Source organism: Lynx canadensis, chromosome D2 (assembly GCF_007474595.2).
Source record: "Lynx canadensis isolate LIC74 chromosome D2, mLynCan4.pri.v2, whole genome shotgun sequence".
Classification (NCBI taxonomy): Eukaryota; Metazoa; Chordata; class Mammalia; order Carnivora; family Felidae; genus Lynx; species Lynx canadensis.
In genome coordinates this window covers 25,957,002-25,981,654 of record NC_044313.2, presented here as the reverse complement: position 1 = coordinate 25,981,654, position 24,653 = coordinate 25,957,002, and the positions used below count along the sequence as shown (strand labels likewise).

At 43.7% G+C, this 24,653-nt stretch overlaps 1 protein-coding gene across 2 annotated transcripts in view; it reads left to right on the top strand.

The window, feature by feature from the left end:
* Positions 1-24,653, top strand: part of PDCD11 (programmed cell death 11) — a 44,494-nt gene that overhangs the window by 10,454 nt on the left and 9,387 nt on the right. For both annotated transcript variants that reach the window (XM_030334513.2, XM_030334512.1), the window contains exons 8-25: positions 2,807-2,914; positions 4,475-4,681; positions 5,324-5,448; positions 5,632-5,692; positions 6,343-6,489; positions 7,499-7,750; positions 8,320-8,454; positions 9,201-9,395; positions 10,248-10,418; positions 11,344-11,563; positions 12,346-12,495; positions 12,925-13,040; positions 14,328-14,869; positions 15,719-15,781; positions 20,009-20,117; positions 21,674-21,763; positions 21,992-22,094; positions 22,491-22,668. In XM_030334513.2, the coding sequence (XP_030190373.1) occupies positions 2,807-2,914; positions 4,475-4,681; positions 5,324-5,448; positions 5,632-5,692; positions 6,343-6,489; positions 7,499-7,750; positions 8,320-8,454; positions 9,201-9,395; positions 10,248-10,418; positions 11,344-11,563; positions 12,346-12,495; positions 12,925-13,040; positions 14,328-14,869; positions 15,719-15,781; positions 20,009-20,117; positions 21,674-21,763; positions 21,992-22,094; positions 22,491-22,668 (2,972 nt within the window). The remainder of the gene's footprint in view (positions 1-2,806; positions 2,915-4,474; positions 4,682-5,323; positions 5,449-5,631; positions 5,693-6,342; positions 6,490-7,498; positions 7,751-8,319; positions 8,455-9,200; positions 9,396-10,247; positions 10,419-11,343; positions 11,564-12,345; positions 12,496-12,924; positions 13,041-14,327; positions 14,870-15,718; positions 15,782-20,008; positions 20,118-21,673; positions 21,764-21,991; positions 22,095-22,490; positions 22,669-24,653) is intronic.

Genomic DNA, 24,653 nt, shown 5'->3' with positions numbered 1-24,653 from the left:
TGACCTAGTGTGTTGGATCCCCAGGACCACCCCCAGGTTCACTGATGCACTGGAAACACTTACAGGACTCAGCATATGGTGATACTCATCACTATGATTTATTATGATGAAAGGAGGCAAAGCAAAATCAGCAAAGGGAAAAGGCACTGGAAGCCAAGCTCCTCTCCCAGTGGAGTCACAGAGTAGAAAAATGTCCTTATTCTACACTCACATGTGATTGGTAGTAAAGCTGGGATTAGCATCCTTTTGTCAAAAATAACTTGAGGAATTTGAAGACCTTGTTCCCATTGTCATCTGGCCTCTGTTGCTCTTAAAAAGTCTGATGTTACTTTGATTTCTTTTCCTTGTATGTGTTTTTTATTTTTGGAAGAATTTAAAGATTTTATCTTTATCCCTTTTATTTTAAAATGTCATGGTGATTTGTTTTTGTGTGGATCTGTCTCCATTTATTTGTCCTACAATTCAGAAATGCAGATCTTTAAATTCTGAGAAAATTTCTTGTATTTACTGTTTTTTTTTCTATATTCATATTGACATGTAATTCACATATAGGAAGAGCCATCCTTTAAAAAATGTATAATTTAGTGATTTTTTTTTTAGTGTATTCACAAAGATGCGCAGCTATCACCACTATTTCTTTTTTAATTTTTTTTATATATAATGTCAAATTGGTTTCCATACGATACTCAATGCTCATCCTATCACCACTGTTAAATTCCAGAACATTTGCATCACCGCCGTAAAGAAACCCTGTACCCATTGGTGGTCAATCTCCATCCCTGTCTCTCTCAAGCCTCTGGCTCTGCTTTTTGTCTCTAGATTTGTCTCTTGGGGGTGTTTCATATAAATGGAATCCTATAATATGTGGCCTTCTGTGGCTGGTTTCTTTCACTTGGCATGATGTTTTCATGGTTTCAGGGTTCATGTATGTTGTAGCAAGTATCAGTGATTCATCCCTTTCTGTGGCTAAATAATATTCCACACTGGATATGACAGATTGTGTTTTTCCATTCATTAGTTGGTGGCCATTTGGGTTGTTTCCACTTTGGGATGTTTTGAGTAATACTGCTGTGAAATTCATGTTTAAGTTTTTGTGTGGATGTAAGTTTTCATTTCTCTTAGGCCTATGGTTGGGAATAGAATTGCTGGGTCATATGGTAACTGACTTTTTAGAGGAACAGCCAAAGGGACGGCACCGGTTTACACTCCTACCTGCAATTAAAGGTTTCAGTTTCTCCAAATTTTCACAAACACTTGTTTTTTATTTTTATTATACCCGTCCTCATGGGTGGGAAGTGGCATCTCCTTATGATTGGGGTTTACATTTCTCTAGTGATTAGTAACGTTGAGCATCTTTTCATGCATTGGTTGTATTCTGGCCATTTGTATATCTTCTTTGGAGAAATATCTGTTCAAAAGCCTTTAGCCTATTTTAAAATTAGGTTGTCTTCTTATTTATTAAGTTGTAAGATTTCTTTTTATATTCTGGATACTAGGCCCTTATCAGACTTTTTTAAAAAGATTTAATTTTTTTAATTTTTTAATGTTTGTTTATTTTTGAGAGAGAGTGAGCTGAGGAGGGGCAGAGAGAGAAGGAGAGAGAGAATCCCAAGCAGGCTCCATGCAGTCAGTGCAGAGTCCAGGTTCGGTCTTAGTCCCACGAACCATGAGGTCATGACCCAAGCCAAATCAAGATTCGGATGCTTAACCAGCTGAGCCACCCAGGCATCCCCCACTTCCCCACTTTTTTTTAAGTATAATTTCCTCTTCTTTCTCTTAAACTCCTGATAGAATGGTGTTGGACTTAATTATCAGTTTTCTAATTTTCTTATGTTTTTTCTCCCCTTTGTTTTGGCATGTGCATGTATTTATCTAGATCCTACCTTCTGGGAGAGTCCCTCAACTTTAATTTTATCTCCTCTACTGAATTTGTGTTTTGACTGCCATCTTGTCATTGAGGTGGTATAAAATGTGGTGTGCCTGGTTGGGTGGGACTTGTTGACTGGCTGAATTCAGTGTCAGGATCAGGAGCTAGCAGACTTTGAGCAAGCTCCAGATGTCACGGTTACAAGTCTTCTCTGGCATGTCAGATTTTTCTAGAAAGGATCTATTAATCTCTCCTCAGGGGGGTAATATCTTGGCTGCCTGAGAGATAGGTGGGAGAGGGGCTGGATGTCTCCATGTCTATATCTGTATGATGTTCAGAATTTTTCTTAATCTGCATTTTCAGAGTTTGCACTCCTCTGTCTTTTCAGTCTCATACAGGTTTCCTGTGGAGGCGGGAGAGGCGCAGGCCCTATGGTGTGAGGAGAGGACCTGGAGATCTAACTTAGTTTCCCTGATTTCAGTCATCTGCCTCACTGCTTTCTTTTGAGGTGCTTGTCACCTCTAATTACTTAGCTTTTGGGGGGCTCTGTAGGATGAATCAGCGTGGTCGGTATCTCCCTTTTGCATGCATTTGGGTTTTGCCTTCTGAGTCTGGGCAAATCACCAAGTTAGCAACAATTTGTCCACGTTGTCAGGCTGATGGTTCCCTGAGGGTCTTTGTGCAAATTTTCCTCCATTCCATATGGAAATTCCGAGGACTGGAGGATTGATGTCCCCTCAGGTTTGAGGGGAGGTGAGCTTACTGAATAAAGAAACAGCCAGAGCCAGGAGTTGCCCTGCCACTTAATTTTATAAGAAGAAAGATTGTCAAGGGTTAGCTGGGGGAGGAGAAATACACAGTGGTTATGGAAAATGTAGCATTGAGTGTTTCATCTGCAAAACGTCTCTTACATTCTTGGCTTCTTCTGTTCGTTTTCAGGTGACTCCACATGGCCTTATATTGAACTTCCTCTCATTCTTCACTGGCCTGGTTGACTTTATGCACTTGGATCCCAAGAAAGCTGGAACATACTTCTCAAACCAAACAGTAAGAAATGTTTTCTTGATTCCATTTGTGTCCCAAACAGCTGTCCAGTGTTGCAGTTAGCTATGGGCCGGTCCTAGGGCTGCGTGTGTACGGGTATTAGAGGCGGCGAGGGGAAGGAAAGGTGTTTTGGAAGGACCACCGGAAGCCACCGTAGTTATTTCTGTGGACTGAGATGAGAAATGGAGCCTGTGAAAAAGAAGGCAACTTGTAGTTTGCATTTATTACTCTTTTAGGTAGTTTGATTTTAGGGGGTGAGTAGTGGATCTTTTGCTCTTACCATTTAAAGTGTTTAAGAAAAATATTTAATGTAAAAGAACAAAATCTATATTTAAATAGAAAAATGTGTTTAAAAGTGCTGTGAAGAGAATAGAGCAGAACCAACTTTGAAAAGCAGTTTTTTTTTTTTTGTTTTTTTTTTGAGAGAGAGTGCTCAAGCGGGGGGAGAGGAGCAGAGAGAGAGAGAGACAGACAGACAGACATACAGAGAGTGAGAGGGAGGGGGCCAAAAGAGAGAGAGCACTCTTGAGCAGGCTCCACACTCAGGGCAGAGCTGATGTGGGGCTTGATTCCATGACCCTGGAATCATGACCTGAGCTGAAATCAAGAGTCAGATGCTCAACTGACTGGGCCATTCAGGTGCCCCTGAAAATATTTTTTAATAGTACGCTTACTTAAAATATTGGAAGATTTACAGTCAGGTGTTAATGATTAACTCTGGGTGGTTTTTTTCTACCCTTATCTAAATACCTAAATTTTTTACAATGAACATGGATATTTGGGAAGAAAATCCCAATATATGTTATTCAGAGTTTTAAAAAGAATTCTAAAATGATTCTTTCCTTTTTTGTTTTTAACAGTAACATAGCTGTTGGGTTCTGTAGAGACACATTTTTTTTGAACCTTTTTTTTGTTAATGTTTAATTTTTGATAGAGTGTGTGCGCTAGCTGGGGAGGAGTAAGGAAAGAGGGGGACAGAGGATCTGAAGTGGGCTCTGCGCTGACAGCAGAGAGCCTAATGTGGGGCCTGAACCCACAAACTGAGATCATGACTTGAGCCAAAGTTGAATGCTTAACCGACTAAGCCACCCAGGTGCCCCTATATAGACGTATTTTTTAACTAAACTGGTTTTCCCACCACATATTGGTAAACGTTTTTCTAATAATTTTTTCTCTTTATAATCATATTTGTAAACAAAGTGCAGGCGTTTTGTGTGCTGTAGCCTTGTGCTCAGAGCAGGCTGTTTCTGGTATATTTCAGATGAGCCTCTTATACAGTGATGCCAGTACATGGCTTCTGCTGCATATGTATTATTAGCCTCATGGTATTGAGGGGACCCTAATATGTTTTGCTGACCTTGAGTAAGCATTGATTTAGCTGGATATAGTCCTTCTGGGACATTTTGTTGGATGTTTCCACATGCTGCTTGATCGTACAAGCTGATAGGAGTACTTATATCCATAACCTGGTCAGCACATGTTGAGTCTTGGCCTTTGAAGGTCTGCTTTAGGTGCGTTATATTCTGTGTGCCTCCTGCTCATTATGCTCTTTCCCTTGTGTAGGTAAGGGCCTGTGTTCTCTGTGTCCATCCTCGGACCAGGGCTGTGAGGCTGAGCCTGCGCCCCATCTTCCTGCAGCCTGGGCGCTCACTCACCCGGCTCTCCTGCCAGCACCTGGGAGCAGTGCTGGAGGATGTTCCTGTCCAGAGCTTTTCCAGCAAGGCTGGGGCCACTTTCAGGCTGAAGGATGGGGCTCTGGCCTATGCCCGGGTGAGGAGGCTCTTTGTTTCACCAGGATTTACCCCTAGAAGGACTTTGGGGATACGTGGGTCCTTGTTTGTTTCTTTCATCCTTTGTATTAGTTTCCTGTTTTTGAATATTCCCAAGTGTGGTGGACTCTATATAGGGATTAGAACAATGTACGTTCTGTTAGAATTCTTCAGGATTAATTTGACTTATTTTGATACCTGGTTGATGGTAGGTACAAGAGTGTGTTAAGATCTATACCAGAGCTTGGCAAAGTTTTTGAAAGGGCTAGATAGTAAATATTTCAGGTTTGTGGGCCATATGATCTCTGTCCTCACTACTCAACTCTATTGTTAAAGCCAAAAGCAGCCATAGACAGTATGTAAATGAAAGGGCATGGCTGTGGTCAATACAACTTTTATTTATAAAAATAGGCACTGACTTGTGAACTATAGTATACTGATCCGTGATCTAGACTGTTCTCTGACCTTATAGGGAGTCTATGATAGTAAAGAACAGTGTTTTAGTTAGAAGAATTATTTTAACAGGCAGACTACTGTTTTTATGGTATGTGATAAATGTGTTGAGTTATGTCACGTGCTTCCATACCTGATTGCCTCAGATCTACAGTCTCTGGCTTGTCCTTAATCACTTGGTACTTTGTAGCTCAGCCATCTCTCCGATTCTAAGAACGTCTTCAATGCCGAGGCCTTCAAGCCAGGGAACACCCACAAGTGTAGAATCATCGATTACAGCCAAATGGATGAACTGGCTTTGCTCTCTCTGAGGACGTAAGTCTGTCATCAGCGCATGTGGGGCTGTGGAGATGGGCCCCTCTGTGCGTGCACGTTCACACTTTCTCTTGGCCTGGCTTGGTGAGGGTTCTCTTTCTTGCCAGCATGATTCTGGTAGCCCTGAATTTTAGGTAGCCTCTGCCCTGGTTTATGTGATCTTGTATTTTCTTTTTGTTCTAGATCTGTTATTGAAGCTCAATACCTTAGGTACCATGACATCAAACCTGGGGCATTGGTAAAGGTAAGACTCAAGCACATAATTAGATACCCTTCCACCTTCAGACATTCTTTAGTTCACAGGTTAACTGTTAGCTTGTTAGTTGTCATGTGAACACATTTAAAGTCACCTTCCTTCTCTCTACCTGTTAACTGGCATTTCTTTTTCTTCCCTGGAGTAACTTGTAATTAATTTCAAGGTAAGGTCTTAATAGCATCACCCAGCTACACAGAGGCAGTAGATCATAAATCCTGGGGTTTGATGGTGTTTATTAGACCAGGTCAAAAGTTAATTTTGTGATAGTTGAGCTCCTGTGATGTTAGTAAGTCACTTGCAGTTGCCTCTCCTGTCTAACCATTTAGCCCCAGTTGAGCAGATCTCCTTTATATGTAGAGTTCATTCCTTAGGAGACATAGATCTCTTCTTCAGAGATTGTGCTTGTGAGGTAGGCCGAAAGAACACGCTCCCACAAAAAGATGTGAAGATTTCCATGAATCAACCATACTGCCTTCAAATCAGTGTGGGGTACGTGCTTTACCCCATGACATCTGGAAAAACAGGCACAGTTAGTCTGGAAAGGTGGGCTTTGAAAGAGATGTGACATGCTTTGTTGTAAGAGGTGGAAGAAAAACCATTCTTGAGGCATGATGACTTCTTTTCTTTGGACTCCCTAGGGCACGGTGCTGACCATAAAGCCATATGGGATGCTGGTGAAAGTGGGCGAACAAATCAGGGGCCTGGTACCTCCAATACACCTGGCCGACATCCTGATAAAGAATCCAGAGAAGAAATACCACATTGGGGATGAGGTCAAGTGCCGGGTGAGCTTCTTGAAGGGTCTCCTTGGGGTTTTGGCCAGATGGGAAGAGAGCATTGCTTTTCAGCTGAAGTTTCTGCCTTTTTCCACAAAGTGACTGGGCCAGCAAGAATAATTGATGATGTCAATAGTAACTACAGTGTAACATGTATTTTGTATCAGTTGCTATGCTAGGCTCATGACATGCTTTATGTCATTGAATCCTGAAAACAACCGTATAAAGTAAGTACTGTTATCCTCATTTTGCGGGTGTGGAAGTGAAAGCTTAGGAAAGTGAAATTTCTTGCCCGAAGTCACAGAGTTAATAAATGGCAGAACCAGTTTTCAAATTCAGGTCTCTATGACAATAATGTCTTCTAGATTTCTGGCAGAGGTGGTACTTGAACTGGAAAGGATTTGAGGAGCAAGCGATGTGTGTCAGGCCCAGAAATAGACAAGCTAAGTTGCCGAAATATGAGTGGTTTATAACAAAGTCTTGAATCCCAAGAGAAGCTTTGCTGAGTTGTGAAGGTTACATGTGGTTAGCAGTGGCTAGCATAGGGCCTGGTTTGTGCAGCCAGTCACAATGTTAGATGTTCTTCCTCTCATTTTGTTTCATTATTGAGTCAAAATAGGTATTGATCACCCATTGGTGCAAGATTGTACAATAGTGGAGTCAGGAGGTTAGAAGTAGAGGAATTTCTCTGCCCTTTAGGAGATAACCTGAGGGATGAGAGATGGTTGGATCTCTTGGCCTTAATTTATAACTAATACACAGTACTGAGCTGGTAAATTGGTTTGATGGTTCATTCTGTTTTGTGGGAGGAAGTACATTTGAAATAGGTGAATCTTCCCTAGATTGTCGTCCCAGCAGGGAGCAGGGAGGATTTGCCTCTGACAGTACTCAGAGGAGGCAAAGAGATAGCAGGTTCTCTGGCACTGACCATGGCCTTTGGGTTCAGAGGTTGCAGAGACTAGGCCAGTGGCTCTCTTGATAACGGGTAACTTGATGACGACTAGTATCCTTCCCCTAGGTTTTGCTTTGTGATCCTGAAGCCAAGAAGTTGATGATGACCCTGAAGAAAACCCTGATTGAGTCCAAACTGCCTGCCATTACCTGCTATGCCGATGCCAAGCCTGGTCTGCAGACACACGGCTTCATCCTCAGAGTCAAGGACTATGGCTGCATTGTGAAGTTCTACAATGATGTGCAGGGTCTAGTGCCCAAGCATGAGCTCAGTGCCGAGTATGTCCCTGACCCAGAGAGGGTCTTTCACATCGGCCAGGTAACCTTTCCTTCGATAGGCCCTTATCCTTGGTGACCCCATGAACACAGATTTGAAGGAGTTGTGGGAGGACTACTTTTTAAGGGATAAGGAATGAGCATGTGGGGCAGTGGGCTTGAGCCAGCTGAGTGGAGGAGCTGTAGAACAGAACTGACAGAACCCTTCAAGGGGGTTCTGCAGAAGGTAGCAAACTAATGGACCTCAAGCCCACAACCTGATAGAAAATAGTCTTTACCTACAACATACCAGTGTCCCTCACATCAGAAGTTGCTCTGAGGCCACTGTCACCACAAGGTGGCAGTGCCAAGAAACTCGTGAGTCAGGGTTTATCTAGGAAAAATAATTGTTTAAAGCTCAGGGTTGTACCAGAAATTTATTCATGTCTTCCTTTCACCCAAAAGGCTGATTTGAGATTCTGTGTAGCTTTCAGTACATTTCTTTCCACTGCCTCTGATCTAATCCAAAGTCTTGGTGTATCTCACTCTGCAGTGCTCACTGAGGGCAGCTCTCTCTAGGGCTTCATAGGCTTGCTGGGAAGAGTTCACCAGGCAAGTGTGGTTTCTCACCAGGTGGTGAAGGTTGCGGTGCTGAACTGTGAGCCATCTAAAGAGAGGATGCTCTTGTCCTTCAAGCTGCTGGGTGATCCAAAGAGAGAGCATACGGGACACAGTCAGAAGAAAAGAAGAGCTGTTAGTGTTGGACAGGTACCTGGACTTCTCCAGACAAGCTATTTTAGTTTACACTGACAGAAAACAGGGTGCCACTGACACGTGGGGCACTGGGATCCATGGAGGGAAAGATAAAGGCAGCTAGATGAGATTCTGGGGCTAGAGGGGCGCCTGGGTAGCTCAGTCAAGCATCTGACTCTTTATTTTGGCTCAGATCGTGATCTCACAGTTCATGGGATCGAGCCCCACGTTGGGTTCTGCGCTGACAGCATGGAGCCTGCTTGGGATTCTTTCTCTCCCTCTCTCTATTCTCCTCCCTCTCTTACTCTCTCTCTCCCTGAAAATAAAAAGAAACAAACGTTAAAAAAAAAAGATTCTGGGGATAGAGAGAACTGAAGGCCTCGAGACAGGGTTCTTTCTGTGTGTCAGAGCAAATGGAAGCTCTCCAGGAAACCACCATTGTGGTCTGACTTTTCAGCAGTGTACTGCTGTCCTCTTTCCTTTTTCCTCTCTGGTCTCTAGGACCAGCCTATGAGACTGTCTTTCCCCTTGGGAGAAAAGTGACATGAGTGTGCAAGTGGGTCCTGGGGTGTATGGGTGTATGTGCGTGTGCATACCTGCAGGGTCTTTGGGGGCAGCGGTGTGGAAGAAAGCTGCTTCTCTGATCTTGACCTCCATATCCTTGGTGCTGGAACTTGATACCTCTGATGTCTGCCTGAGCCAGGTGTGGTTGCTGTGTGCTCAAGATAAGTACTATTTTTTGTCTTTCTTTTCCTGAGTAGTTGGTGGATGTAAAGGTTTTAGAGAAGACCAAGGATGGGCTGGAGGTGGCTGTTCTGCCCCACAACGTCCCTGCTTTCCTCCCCATACCTCATCTGTCGGACCATGTCGCCAACGGCCCTCTGTTGTATCACTGGCTCCAGGCTGGCGACATCCTTCACAGAGTCTTGTGTCTGAGCCAGAGTGAGGGACATGTTGTATCCTTTACTGGTATCTGGTGAGCCATGGGCCCTTGGGGGAAGATTCTGGGTCAGGCTCTGCTCTTCATTGGAAACCCCATGGGGAAATGTCAGCCATTTGACTTCAGAAGTACCTCCACAAAACCAGACCAGTGACCAGACCTGGTGGAAAGTAAGAGGATTGAAGTCCTATCAGCAGATGCTGGTCAGTCCAGTCCAGAGGGGGCGGTGTGGCCTGCCAGTCCCAGTGGGATATTTCCAGTAGCACACCTTGCCTTCTCAGACACTCAGCGCCTGCCCCTTGAGCTGAAACAATTCATAAGGTAGGTGCTATCTTCCTCCTCCTGTCCCCCCCCATATGGGACTCAGCATATTCCCCTTGGTCTTGGTGTGTGCACCTCGAAGGAGGACACTGCCAGAAAAGAGGCAGTAGGATGTTATTTACACAGAATGTAAAATAAAATCTCCTTAGAGTGCAGATAGGCAGAGGAGGTGAGGTAGGGTTGTGTGAAGACTGTGGCAGATCCAGCTGCCAAACCACAGGGCTGAGCCGGTCCCTTTTTTTTTTGTCTCTTCCGGTAATCTGGAGATGAATTCATAGGGAGAGGGAGAAAACTGGTTCTGAAACGTGAGTGTGTATCAGAGTCACCTGGAGGGCTTGTTCAGCCAGCTTGCTGGGCTTGCCCCAGAGTTCGTAGGTCTGGGGCAGTGCTTGGGAATTTGCATTTCTCACAAGTTCCAGGTGATGCTAATGTTGCTGGTCTGCATGCGTAGACCATTGTAGCAACAGAGGATGTAGGGCGGAAAAAGGAAATGGATGGATAAGTTCATCTGCCTCTTCTGGAATGTTCCTTGATGAAGTGCTACCAGCTCCTTTGCAGGAAGCCAGCTTTGGTTTCCACCGTGGAGGGCGGCCAGGATCCTAAGAGCTTCTCAGAAATCCATCCTGGGATGCTGCTCATTGGTTTTGTGAAGAGCATCAAGGACTACGGTGTGTTCGTCCAGTTCCCATCAGGCCTTAGTGGACTGGCCCCCAAAGCTGTGAGTTCAGTTCCATGCCCAAGAGTGTTGGAGGAGAGACATTAGGGTCATGGAACCTGAGGGTGGAAAGGAGCAGGATACCCGAATGCCTTGAAAGATTTTCAGGGGGAAGGCAAAAGGCACCGGCGGGGAATGGGGCTGAGACCTTGCCCAGCCATGTGTGTCCTGGTGCAGGGCTGTGTCCTAGAGGAAAAGGCACCTTCGTTTCTATACTCTGGGTGTGTATAGACCTGGAAGTTGATTTTCCTGAGCAGCTGAGTACAGGTTTTACAACCTTCTGAGGTTTTTGAGGTGTTATGTTACCAGAACACCCTTGAAATGATCCCCTCCACCATAGTGTCATCAAATTCATAGACTTTTCAGACTGGGAAAAATCTTAGTGATCCCATAGTTGAACCCCCTCATGCCTGCTGAATGAACTGAGACCCAGAGTTGGGAGGAATCTTGCCAACGTCACTGCAAGAAAATGGTGTGTTGTTACTCCTGCCACAGATAATTCATAAATACTTCTTCCTTCCCAGAAGTTTGTCTCCCTGATTTTTTTCCCTGGGCAAATCTTATTTGCAATCCTTGCCAGAGCAATTTTAACAATGGGAGCAGAGGGGAAGCCCCCAGACGCATGTGTAGCATGGGGCAGAGGGTTACCATGGGTGTTAGAGACATGGGCAGCTCGTGTTCCTCTGGCTTGCCAGTGATGTGTCTCCTTGGTTGGGTGCCCTCTAGGAGGTTGGGTTGGACAGCCAGGGCCTCATATGGTTTTCTGGAAGAGGGGTAGAGTTGTGCTTAGAGACAGCTTGGAGGGGGCGGGCGTCCTGGGTCCCATCTCTCCCTCCCACCCCACCCCACATTCTTTTCGGGGGGGGGCATTAAATGGGTTGTCTTGATAGATACTTGTTTCTTAATTTCTGCCCACTCTTCCCTTTAGATTATGAGTGACAAGTTTGTGACCTCCACAAGTGACCACTTTGTCGAGGGGCAGACGGTGGTTGCAAAGGTGACCAATGTGGACGAGGAGAAGCAGCGCATGCTGCTGTCTCTGCGGCTGTCGGACTGTGGTCTAGGGGACCTGGCTACCACCAGCCTCCTCCTCCTGAGCCAGTGCCTGGAAGAGCGGCAGGGTGTGCGCAGCCTCATGAGCAGCCGAGGTGGGGGCGCGGGGCCTGGGGATGAGGGGCGGGTGAGGGCGTGTGTCACACGTCATGCCCATCTGTTCCAATGAGTTGTTGGGCTTCCCAGATACTACAAACAATTTGGATAAACTTTTTTTTTTCTTTTAGTGGGAGTATAACCTGTATAAAGGGCATAAATCATTTAGGGTACAGTTCAGTGAATGTTTATAAAATGAACATTCCTGTTTACCACCCAGATTCAGATAAAGATTCCAGGTCCCCCTTGTGCTCCCTGCCAGACCAAAACCAAAATTTCCCTTAGTTCTATGGCCTCAGGTTTGCGTTTGTTGTGAATCCATTCACCTTTTCCCTTGCTCTTTTATTCAACAAATATCTGGTGAATGATAGAATAGAACAGGGACCTTCTGGAAGACTTTGTGAGGAATTATTATGCTGATCTTCCTGTTTTGAACCATGGGTAGGATTGTTGGCACCCTGATGGGATTTGGGAATAAGAAGCTTGAGAGGGTAGATTCCAAACAGAAGCAATGAAAATTCAGAAGTCAAAGGAAAGGGTGTGTGTGTGGTATTTGTTGGCTACTTTCATGAACTGTGGCCAGGTAGGATTGGTAAGAGGCATAGTTCTCTCTGCCTGCGATAGGAGTGTTCATGGGTATCACATATTTCTACCCAAAGTGACTTTACCTTCACAGTGCTTGCAATGCTCTGCCGTCCCCAGCATGGCGGCACATTTCTAAAGGAAAAGAATGGTGAGCATTTCTGCTTGTTAATCCCTGTTTCCTTTGGGTCTCTGGCAGACTCTGTGTTGATCCAGACACTGGCTGAGATGATTCCAGGGATGGTCCTTGACCTAGAGGTGCAGGAGGTGTTGGAGGATGGCTCTGTGGTGTTCAGTGAGGGCCCAGTGCCTGGCCTGGTCCTGAGAGCGAGCAGATATCATCGGGCAGGTGAGCACTTCTGTCTTGCCCCTCGTGGTTCTTGGGGGAAATCCTTTGCTCATTGTTCCCTCTCCTGGATACAGAATTTCCAAATACATAGTGTAGATGAGCTGATTCAGTAGAAAATTTTGTCATCCTTGTCGTTCATGAATGAAAATCAATGCAGTTGACAGCATGTTAAAGGATGTTTAGGTGTGAATCCTTTTATTGTTATAATTGGGTAAGTCTAGATTTTTGTCTGTCAGGGTGCATAAATGAAGGCACACCTGAACCTGAATTATGGGAGCCAGACTTTGGGTTTTCCTAGGCCCTATAGACCCAGAACAGATGCTGTCTTTTCTTTTTTGTGCCTAAGGGCTTGCAAGACTCTTGGGCAGATGCTTCCTTCCCTGCTCCAAGAGGGTGATCACGTTGTGTTTGATTCTTTCTGCACTGCAGGGCAAGAGGTGGAACCTGGGCAGAAAAAGAAAGCTGTAATCTTAAATATTGATATGCTGAAGTTGGAGGTACATGTTTCCCTTTGCCACAATTTGGTGAATCGAAAAGCTAAAAAGGTAAGCTTGTGGATGACTTCCGTTCCCCAGGTTTCGAAGGCATTGCGGACCTCTTTAGCCCCACACACTTTGCTCAGGGGTTCTAATGCAAATGGCTATAGATAAGAGGATCATTATGTCTGGCTTTGTCCGGGTCATGGTTATACCTCTTGGTGTGGCTATTAATAGCACTGACTTGCCCTCTGGTTCCAGTGATAAATTATGTGGTCACCCAGTCTCCAGGGCCAGGTAGATCATGTAAACGAGTTGAAGTGGGCATGAGAAGCCCATAGAGGGGCAGAGATGATTTAGACTCGTGGCTAAGCAGGAACATCTGCATCTAGGGTTGCTGCATCTGATTTTTAAGAGAAGGCAGAATTTGATTTTTATTTGAAATAAATGTGGGAAACATTGGAAACTGTGTTTTTTAAAACATATGAACCAAACAGAACATGTCTGTGGGTGCTTCTGACCTCCAGGCTGTTCATCTACACCCTCTCCTGTACACTTTTGTGTGAGAGAAGAATGGGTTTGAGGGAAATCTCAACATTTGTAGTATTTCCCTCTGGATGATATATATATTTGGTCATCATTTAAAGTACTTCTTAAGCATCTAATTGTGTAGGGTATGGTAGAGAGAATTACATGCATAATGATTCTTAATGTCTGGTTGCCTATAGTTAAGACTTGGGAAAACAGAAATAGAAACAAAGTTAATCCCTCACTAAGTTTTCTGGCAGGTCCCTAATTTATCTAAGTGAAGCTGGTGCATATAAGGGTGTGAGCACAGGTTGGATTTTGGGGAAAGGTAGGCTAAATGCCTTGCACACAATAAGCTCTCAGGAATGCCTCTTGTGAATGGTTGAAAAGGTGAACAAATTGGATGGGATGCTGCGGAACAATGAAAGTCAGGAACACAGCATCTTCAAGCTGGAGAACCATTAGGGGGCACCCGGCTATGCTTAGAATCACCTCAGTAACTTCTAAAATTCTGATTTCACTAGTTCTAGGATAGGAATTCAGTTCTAGGAGTAGGAATTCACTAGTTCTAGGATAGGAATCTGAATTCAAAACAAAAGCTAAGTCCCCAGGATTCTGATTTAGTGCCTTGAGTTTAGTCAGGCCACCTCAGTAACGGGGGGGAGGCTAGGTCAAGGAAGTGAAAGCTAGTTTGTTACAACTCGCACTAGGCCTGGCTCCCCTGGGATCAAGAGGGCTTCCCCAGCCCCGCACTGCCCAGTGAGTGATGACTGAGCACTTGTGCCCCGTAAGAAGCAGGGATGGTGGGTTTTTTTTTTTGTTTTCCAGCTGAAGAAAGGCAGTGAGCACCAGGCGATCGTGCAGCACTTGGAGGAGTCCTTTGCTGTCGCCTCCTTGGTAGAGACTGGCCACCTGGCAGCCTTTTCCCTGACCTCTCACCTCAATGACACCTTCCGCTTTGACTCAGAGAAGTTGCAGGTGGGACAGGGTGTCTCCCTAACCCTCAAGACCACAGAACCAGGAGTGACTGGTTTTCTTTTGGCTGTTGAGGGGCCAGCTACTAAGAGGACTGTGAGACAGACCCGGAAGGACTCTGAGACAGTCGATGAAGACGAGGAAGCAGATCCAGCTCTGGTGGTGGGTGCTGTGAAGAAGCACACCCTGTCCATTGGGGACATGGTCACAGGGACTGTCAAGTCCATTAAACCCACTCATGTGGTTGTGACCCTGGAAGACGGCATCATTGGCTGTATTCATGCCTCCCACATTCTAGATGATGTTCCAGTGGGCACATCTCCTACTGCCAAGCTGAAAGTTGGGAAGACGGTCACTGCCCGAGTGATTGGTGGGCGAGACATGAAAACATTCAAGTATGGAGGCTTTGGGGGATGGGCTGTCTTTGAGGGGAGACTGTTGTAATTGTGGGCACTGAGCAGGTTCCAAAAAGTTGTGCATGAATCAGACTTTCTTCTAATTAACAGAAATGTTCACCAAAAGAATCTTTTTGTTCCCCCCCCCCTTTTTTTTAAAAGGCATATGGTGTAATGGTTAGAGCATTGGTTTAAAGTGAGACCTGGGTTTGCATTTCACATCTGCCACTTAAAATTGTGTGACGATGACTTAAGTTGTTACTTAACTTTTATTTTCCTAATTTGTAAAATGAGAGTATAAGTGGTTAGTACCTTTTTTGCAGAGCTAAAAGAACATCTAGGATGCAGTATGCCAAGCAGGTTGCCTGACACAGCTATTGCTCAGTATACATCAGAGGTTATTATCATTCATTCTCCACTGTGTGCCTTAATTACACTCATTTTCTTTAAATCTACATGTGATATTGTTACTGCAGTAGAAATCCTTGTTATAATAAGAAAGAAGAATCATTCAAAGTCTGGTCTATAATTTGCCTATTAATTTCAGTAACTATTCTTTCTAGACCTCAATTTCCTTACCTTCAGAGTGAAAGAGTTGGAGTATGTAGTCTGTAAGGAAATAAGGGTTTAATAAGAAAATAATAAAAGGTCAGATGAGCCAGCTCCTTAACATTTACTGCAGAGGATAAGAATGGAAACCCTCAGGCCTGACGCGTCCCCAGGAGGTGATATGGCAGTGGATCCAGGTGGTTTTTAAGCTCAGTTTCGTGGGAGTAGAGAAATTCTGATGTGCAGATTATGGTGGTACAGAGCATAAGAGAAATGATTTGACCTTATTTCTTCCTCCAGGTTTCTCCCAATAAGTCATCCCAGATTTATTCGAACCATTCCGGAGCTGAGTGTCCGGCCAAGGTGAGGGAACCCCAGCAGCATGGGCTCGTGGAAAGAGTGTGGGGCTTTGGAGTTAGGAACCTGAGTTCTAGTCTAGATTCTGCCAGTGTTGTGGCTTTTTTTGCCTCTCTCTGTCCATGTTGTCTTACTTCTCTAGTAGGGATATTTGGCTGTCATAGGGCTAGAAGAATTATATGAAACTTAATGTAAAAGCTATATTTAGGGTTTAAAAGACTGGTTGCAGTTCTGTTTGTCAGCGTGTAACAAAAAGAAGCATTTTTACTCTAAACCCAACTTTCTAAAACTCAGTAATTCCCAGAATAAAAAACATGTAACCAAGAATACCTGTTCTTTGAGTGTAGAGACTACTGCTTGGTGACTGGCATCTTAGGTCATGTTCTAGTGGATTTTGTAGAGGGGTGTTCAATGAGGGATTCTGTGTGGAGGAATACTAGTTCCATTTAGTGTTGGATCCAGTTTGGGATCATTTTTTCCTGAGGATCTTAAGCATTTGGACCCATGGATCTATCTGCTTCTGCTTCCTCCATTAAAAACTCAGCCTCCTAAAATTAATGGGTCATCAATGAATGAAGCTAGATACACATGACTGAGAGAATGGCTCTTCAAAGTCAGCCCTGGGATCCACACAGGTTGTAAATCTTAAGTGCCTGGGGATATTATAGAAGAGCCTCTTTAGTAACTTTTAGGGGGTAAGGTTTTGTTTTTTTTTGTTTTTAATTATAGCTGACACACAATGTTACATTAGTTACAGGTGTACAACATAGTGATTGGATAAATCTATATTTAATGCTATGCTCACCAGTGTAGCTACCATAAAATGCTATTACAATACCATTGATTACATTACCTATGCTGTACCTTTCATCACTGTGACTTACTAATTCTATAGTTGGAAGCTTATATCTCCCACTCCCCTTCACCCATTTTGCCCATCTTGCCACCCACTTCCCCTCTGGCATCCATCAGTTCTCTGCATTTATGGGTCTATTTCTGTTTTTTTGTTTATTCATTTGTTTTTTAGATTCCACATAGAAGTTAAACCATGAGTTATTTGTCTATTATTTAGTGTAATACTCTCTAGGTCTTTCCATGTTGTCACAAATGGCAAGATGTCATTCTTTTTTATGGCTGAGTAGTATTCTGTTGTCAGGGAGTAATGTTTGGTCAGTGTCCTGAAGGTATCAGAATAGAAGTGGAATATTTCTGGGAAGGCTTGCCTGAGATAGGCAGATATTCCTGGAACGTTGAGTTCGAGGTGCTAACAACATTCTTGGAACTTCAAAGTAAAGCCCCTTAGTTCCAGAATAATGAGAGTTGTTGGATGCACACATTCCTATTTGTTTACTCTGTGGTTACTTTAGTTTTGTAGATTTTGATCGTGTCCTTCTCTAGTCTTTGTTGTGAGAACAGAGACTTCACCATATTGGTCGCTTCAGTCTGCCAGATCTTCACCTGTGGTGTATACCTTGTTTAATGAAAAGTTGAGGTCAAGTAATGTATTCAAGCTAAGGGTAGATATGTTTAATTAACAAGGGTTGGTTCTTCTGAGTCTTCCCTCCTTGGCTTGCGGATGGCTGTCTTCTTCCAGTGTCTTTATGTGGTATTCTTTTTGTAGATACCTGTGTTCTAATCTCTTCCCTTTTTCTTTTTTCTTTCTTTTTTTTTTTTATTGTGCTAAAAACACAAAACATAAATTTACCCTCCTAACAGTTCTTAAGTGTGCATCACAGTTTTGTTAACTATGTGCACATTATTGTAGAACAGATCTCCAGAACTTTTTCATCTTGCGTGGCCGAAACTCTATACCCATTGAACCAGTCTCCATTTATCCCTCCCCTCCCCCACCCCCCACCTCTGGCAGCCAACATTCTACTTTCTGTTTCTTTGAGTTTGATTACTTAGATAACTCATGTAAGTGGAGTCATGGCCAGTCCTTCTGACTGGCATAGCGTTCTAAAAGTTCATCCGTGTTGTTGCATATAGCAGATTGTCCTTTTCTAAGGCTGATTAATAATGCACGTATGTGTAGGCCACATTTTCTTCATACATCTGTGAACAGGCATTTAGGCTGCTTCCACATCTTGGCTAACACTGCAGTCAACATGGGTGTACAAGTATCTGTTTTGAGATCCTGTTTTGGATATATACCCAGAAGTGGGAATGCTGGATCATATGGTCGTTTTTAATTTTTTGAGGAACTTCCATGCTGTTTTCCATAGCAGCTGTATCATTCTGTAGTTCTGCCAGCTGTGTGCAGGGAAGGATTCCCTTTTTTCCACATCCCTGCCAACACTTGTGTTCCGTGTATTTGATAATGGCCATCCTTACAGGTGCGAGGTGATAATCTCACTGTGGTGATTATTTCCCAGATGGTTAGTGATGTGAAGTGCCTTGGCCTATGCTTGTTGGTCATTTTTTTTTTTTTTAATATGTTCTTTGGAGAAATGTCTATTCAAGTCCGGTTTTTAATCAGGTTTTATTGTCATTGCATTGTAGGCTAATCCTCCTATAAGGACTCCAGTCAGACTGGATTATGGCCCATCTTGACATTCATATTTACCTTAATCACCCCTTTAAGTTCCTGATCTCCAAATGCATTCATGTTCTGAGATACTGAGGGTTAGCATGTCAACATATGAACTTGGAGGTGGGAGTGACACAATTTAGCCAATAACAGAGACATTCCAGTGGCATCTGTTCAGGGAATAAGCTTTTTCATTCTACCATATAAGCATTATTTTTTTTTATTTTTATTTTTTAATTATTATTATTTTTTTTAAACGTTTATTTATTTTTGAGACAGAGAGAGACAGAGCATGAACAGGGGAGGAGCAGAGAGAGAGGGAGACACAGAATCTGAAACAGGCTCCAGGCTCTGAGCTGTCAGCACAGAGCCCGACGCGGGGCTCGAACTCACGGATCGTGAGATCATGCCCTGAGCCGAAGTCGGAGGCTTAACCGACTGAGCCACCCAGGCGCCCCCTACCATATAAGCATTATGATAACGTATATAAATTGTCTATCACAGTGCCAGGCACACAGATTTTCTGTGTGTGTGCGTGTGTGTGTGTGTGTGTTTTAAGAAGTAACATCCTACAGATGTTCCCTTCCTGAGGCTTCTCTCTGCACCCTCAGAAGATGGATTCCCCATTATTAATTTGATACATATCCAACTTCTTTGTATTTCAATTATATGTACACATATACATACATATATTTATAAAATTGTTTTGTGTGGTTTTCACATTTTACATAAATGTCATGCTGTACTTAATATTTTACAACTTGTTTTTTCCTCTCCAAATTTTGTCTTTGAGATCTGCTCTTGTGCGTGTAGTGAAAATAGCTGTCCATCATATGAATGGGCTCAACTCTGTATGTTCGCCATCTGATGGGGGACATTTAAGGTTGTTCCCAGTTTTTCTCTTTTATAAATAATGCCACAGTGAACATCTTTGAACTCATTCTACTGGGCATCTGTACCAGGATTTCTGTAGAGTAGAATTAATGGATCATAAAGTATATGCATTTGTAATTTTTATTGGTATATGAAGGTTTCCATTTTTCTGTAGTCACCAGTGCCTGTTATATGTTACAGTTTTACCAGTATTATTTGTACCGTCTTATTGATAAGTTTGGTTTTGTTTTAGAAATTACTTGAGTTGGGAGTTCTGTGATACCTTTGAAGTGATTTGTGGGCTGATAACCGCATCCCCTTATTGCTTTCCTGAGAAGAAAAAGAATCAAGACAATAATAATGGCAAAGTAGCGTAGGGGACGGAGCCCTGGACTTTTGAGTCAGAACCCTGACTTCAACTCCTGGTTCAAGAGCATAAAATGAGTTCAAGAATATCTACCCTGCCTAATTCACACATAAGATTGTTGTCACAATTCAGTGAGAGATTATTTGACAGAGCAGTTCTGCAAACTATAAAGCAATAGCTAAAGTATTGTGAAAGAAGTAAAACAATTTTGTTTCCTAAATTTGTAAAGGTTATTGTAGGCTACTACTTTATAGCTTATTCGTACCTAGGTGAGCGAAATGGAAAAGATTATCTCTCGTGCAGGTATTATGAACATTCTCCTTGGAGGAGGGAAGTGGGAGTGTGGGAGGTGGGCATGAATGAGGGGGTACAGTCAATCCATGGCCATTTGGGGGAGCTGGTTTCAAGCTAGAAGCCTTATCCAGAGGTTGGCCCACTGTTTCCTTTGCTTTTCTACAAACAGTGAGCTGGAGAAGGATGGCTGCACTGCTCTCAACACTCACACTGTCAGCCCCTTGGAGAAGATTAAACAGTACCAGGCTGGACAGACCGTGATTTGCTTCTTGAAGAAGGTGAGTAGTGCACACCTTGCAGTGTGATACTTCCTTCTTTCAGAAGAAAGTGGGGGAGGAGCTGGAGACAAAGGCCATTAGCACTAGACATTTGAGTCTGTTTGCTACCATGCCGGTTTGTGGAAGACCGAAGCCCTAATGGAGGAGCTAAACATGAAACAATTAGCAAGCAACTCACAATTCAGCATGTTTATAGATTAATTGTACAAAAGGGAAAGAGCAATATAGAGCAAGATTTAAAGTGAATGCGCTCTTGGATTCTAGATGCTTGCCTTTGATGAAGTTCAAGTGCAATGCAAAATAATGCATACCTGGGTGCCAGATTATGTGTTCTAATCCCAAGTGGAACAGGAGTTTAAGAAAGGAAGAGATAGTGAAAACTGTACCGGTTGGGATGTATCAGAGAAAAAGTTGGATGGGGCTTGACCTTGAGGGATAGCTCCTCTTCATTGCTGCCAGATTCTTCTTTCATAAGCATTCTAGCTGGGCATGTCACTGATGCTTGATCCCTATAGTTACCTATTGTCCGTAGGTGGGGTTCATAAACCCCCAGTGCCTTAGAGCTGTACTTAAGGCTCTTCATAATCTGACCTCATATACCTTGTGTTCCAGTCACCCTGGAAACCTTCTCTTTTTCCCTTCTTGTCTTTACCCAGAGTACCCTCTCTTCCTACAACCCTTTATGGCCCAGCACAGATAATCTCCCCATATTACTCGTTCTTCTATTTTTTCCTATAGCATATTTCTGTTGCTCTGGTTATTTGCATATTTATTTGACTTACTCTTTGTAGACTCTAATCTTGAAGGTGGGGTTTGGTTTTTATTTATCACTGTGATGCCATGTACATAGTGGTTGCTTGATAAATGTCTTGTTGAATTGACTTAGAAAATTGGGGGTCTGTGTTTAGGGCAGGGCCCTATAAACAGAGAAGGATCAAAATTTAAATTGATTTAGGGGCACTTGGTGGCTTAGTTGGTTGACTGTCTGGCTCTTGATTTTGGCTCAGGTTATGATCTTGTGGTCTGTGGGGTCAGGGCCCGTGTTGGGCTCTGTGCTGGCAGCATGGAGGCTGCTTGGGATTCTGTGTCTCCTTCTCTCTGTCCCTCCTCCTGTTGGTGCTCGCTCTCTCTCTCCCTCTCTCAAAAATAAATAAATGTTAAAAATTAAAAAATAAAAAGAAATCAGATGTTGAGCCCTGGAGAGGATTAACCATTATTGGGCACAGCTGAGCTTGGAGAAGGCTGCAGCGGTCATTGAAATTGTTCCTGCTGCTTAAAGCCATCTCTGAGGTCATTTTAGCCTTCTTATCAACTGAGGCACCAGGAGGGATGCATGGTCGGCTAGCCTAGCAAAGGCTCAGAGCTAGACTCTGAGTGAAGCCTGAGAAGTGAGAGAATGGCAGAGGCAGTGGGGTGTAGAGGGTGGATTCCTGTCCCTTGGGAACAGGGCCCCTTCAACCCTGTGATTTTTGGAGAGTCTGTGTTTTAATGAAGGGAAAAGAGATGTTTATATCCATCCCATCCCATTCCATTTCCCTTCTGTTTTTTTTCTCTAGTACAACGTGGTTAAGAAATGGCTTGAGGTGGAGATTGCTCCAGACATCCGGGGGAGGATTCCCTTGTTGCTCACTTCTCTCAGCTTCAAGGTCAGTGTGCTTGAGATCCCTGGAGAGGAAACCCAGGCTCCCTAAGCTCGACTCAGAGTCTGGTATATGTTTGCAGTGGGTACAGGAAACCATGTACTTATTCAGGGAATGGTTTGGGAGATACTTGATATAGAGACTTAAGTGCTGTAGTTTTGGATAACTGACAGTAGTTTTGGATAAATGACAGACCTCTCTTTAAACATGAAAGGAATTTTCTTGTCCTTCCAGGTTCTGAAACATCCAGATAAGAAGTTCCGGATTGGCCAGGCCCTGAAGGCTACAGTGGTTGGCCCAGATTCTTCCAAGGCCTTCTTGTGTCTCTCACTTATAGGTGTGGTGATGAATGCCTGGTCAGGGAAGGGAGGGGGTAGAAAGGAGTGGGAAAGAGTCGTCAGGTAGTGTCCGGGTTTAAGGATGTCTCAGGTATTGGGGTCCTCAGAAAGCCCAGTGTAGTATGTGCCTTCTGGGAACACTTTTTCTCTTGAGGCTTTGTTCTTTGGCCTGTGTCACTCTGCTACTGTCTGAGTCACCTTTACCAACATAGTTGGTTTTCTCAAGTGTCTCAGGAGGGGTTGTCCACCACATGGCCCTGGGATTCCTGACTACATGGCATGGTAATGTGGGTCTTCGTGATCATTCTGGTCCACCCAGCCTGTGGTTGGCCAGCATTCTACCTTCTTTCTTGGCTCACTTTCTCTTCCCTGAATCTGGTTCATTCTCCTACCAGGTCCTCACAAGCTTGAGAAAGGGGAAGTGGCCATGGGCCGAGTGGTGAAGGTGACTCCCAAGGAGGGGCTGACTGTCTCCTTCCCCTTTGGGAAGATGGGAACTGTTAGTATATTTCACGTGAGTGACTCCTACTCAGAGATGCCCCTGGAAGACTTCATCCCCCAGAAGGTTGTCAGGTAGGCCAAATTTTTTGTGTTTTTTCCCTTTTCAGCTCTATGTGGGATTATAGATTTCTTTTTTTAATTTTTACATATATATTTACTTATTTTTAATGTTTATGTATTTTTGAGAGAGGAAGAGAGAGTGTGACCGGAGGAGGGGGACAGGGAGAGGGAGACACAGAATCTGAAGTAGGCTCCAGGCTCTGAGCTATAGCACAGAGCCCAATGTAGGGCTTGAACTCATGAACCACAAGATCATGACCTGAGCCGAAGTTGGACGCTTACCCAACTGAGCCATCTGGGCACCCCTAAATTTCTCTTTTTTTAAAATATAGATGTGAGGGGTATCTAGGTGGCTTAGTTGGTTAACTGTCTGAACTCTTGATTTTGGCTCAGGGGCTGTGTCGGGCTCCGAGCCCAGTGCAGAGGCTACTTAAGATTCTTCCTCTCTCTCTCTCTCTCCCTCTCTCACTCTGCCACCCCCCGCCCCACTGCCCCTCTCCCCAGTTTGCCCACTCACTTGCTTTCTCTCTTTAAAAAAAAAAAAAAGAAAGAAAGTATAGATGTGATAGGTGATTTTGTACCAGAAAAAATAGTATGAAAAAAAAGACAAGTTTTGTTTTGAGAGAGTGCAAATGGGGCAGGAACAGAGTGAGAGGGACAGAGGATCGAAGCAGGCCCTGTGCTGACAGCGGAGAGCCTGATGTGGGGCTCGAACTCATGAAATGTGAGATCATGACCTGAGCCAAAGTCAGACGCTCAACCGAGGTGCCCCAAAGAAGAAAAGTTCTGATGCTCCCCTTTTTCCACCACTTTTCACCATTATACACCTTGGTCTCTATTCTTCAGGACTTTGTAGGTATAATTTTCTTCTATGTAATAATAGAATTTCATTTGATATATAGTCTGCAACTTGCTTGTTCTCTCATAGCAGTTTATCGTGGACTTTTTTCTTTTCCTGTGCTAGTATATCTAAATTTACTTTGTTCTTTTACCTTATTTTTAACATTTCTTGGTCTTTCTTTCTTTCTTTCTTTCTTTCTTTCTTTCTTTCGTCATTATCTAAACCTCTGTTGATGGATGTAATGTTGAAGTGAGTATCTTCGTGCATATGTTTGGACACGAACACAAGTATATCTGTGAAGTAAATTCCCAAAAGTAAAATTAATGGGCCAAACAATGTTATACATTTTGCCAAAATGCTCTCTGAAAAGACTGTGCTCATTGACATTCCTGTTAACAATAAATATGACTATTTCTTACATCCCTGTCAAAACTGGCTATTCTTGATATTTAGTCTCAGCCATTGACTAGGCAAAAATTGATCTCTCATTTTGGTGTGCAGTTCTCCTACTGTCATTTTCCCTCTTGGTTGGCTTTCTTTGCTTGTCCAAGTGGCTTGCTTGTTTTCCTATTGAAGCATTCATCTTTTTTTTTTTTTTTTTTAAATTTTTTTTTTTTTTCCAACGTTTATTTATTTTTGGGACAGAGAGAGACAGAGGATGAACGGGGGAGGGGCAGAGAGAGAGGGAGACACAGAATCGGAAACAGGCTCCAGGCTCTGAGCCATCAGCCCAGAGCCTGACGCGGGGCTTGAACTCACGGACGGCGAGATCGTGACCTGGCTGAAGTCGGACGCTTAACCGACTGCGCCACCCAGGCGCCCCAGCATTCATCTTTTTAATGAGAAAAAAATTGATCTATAGGTGTTCTCTGCAGAAAGATAGTAACCTTTTGCAGTTGGGAGCTGCTTTATGGGGTATTTTTTGTGCACTAAAATGAGCCTGGTTCAGAGTTTTAAAGTCATTTGATAGGGCGAATAAATTAGCATTGAAGAGGCGGACTTCGGCCTGACATAGTACAGACTTCTGAGACTCCAAGTTGACTAACAGTGGAGCAGAGGCCTTGAGGAGATGGGCTGGAGAGTCATAATGCTCTTTCCCACCTCAGGTGTGCCAGCCACTAGCACCTGCATAATAAATTCACAACCACTTATCTGA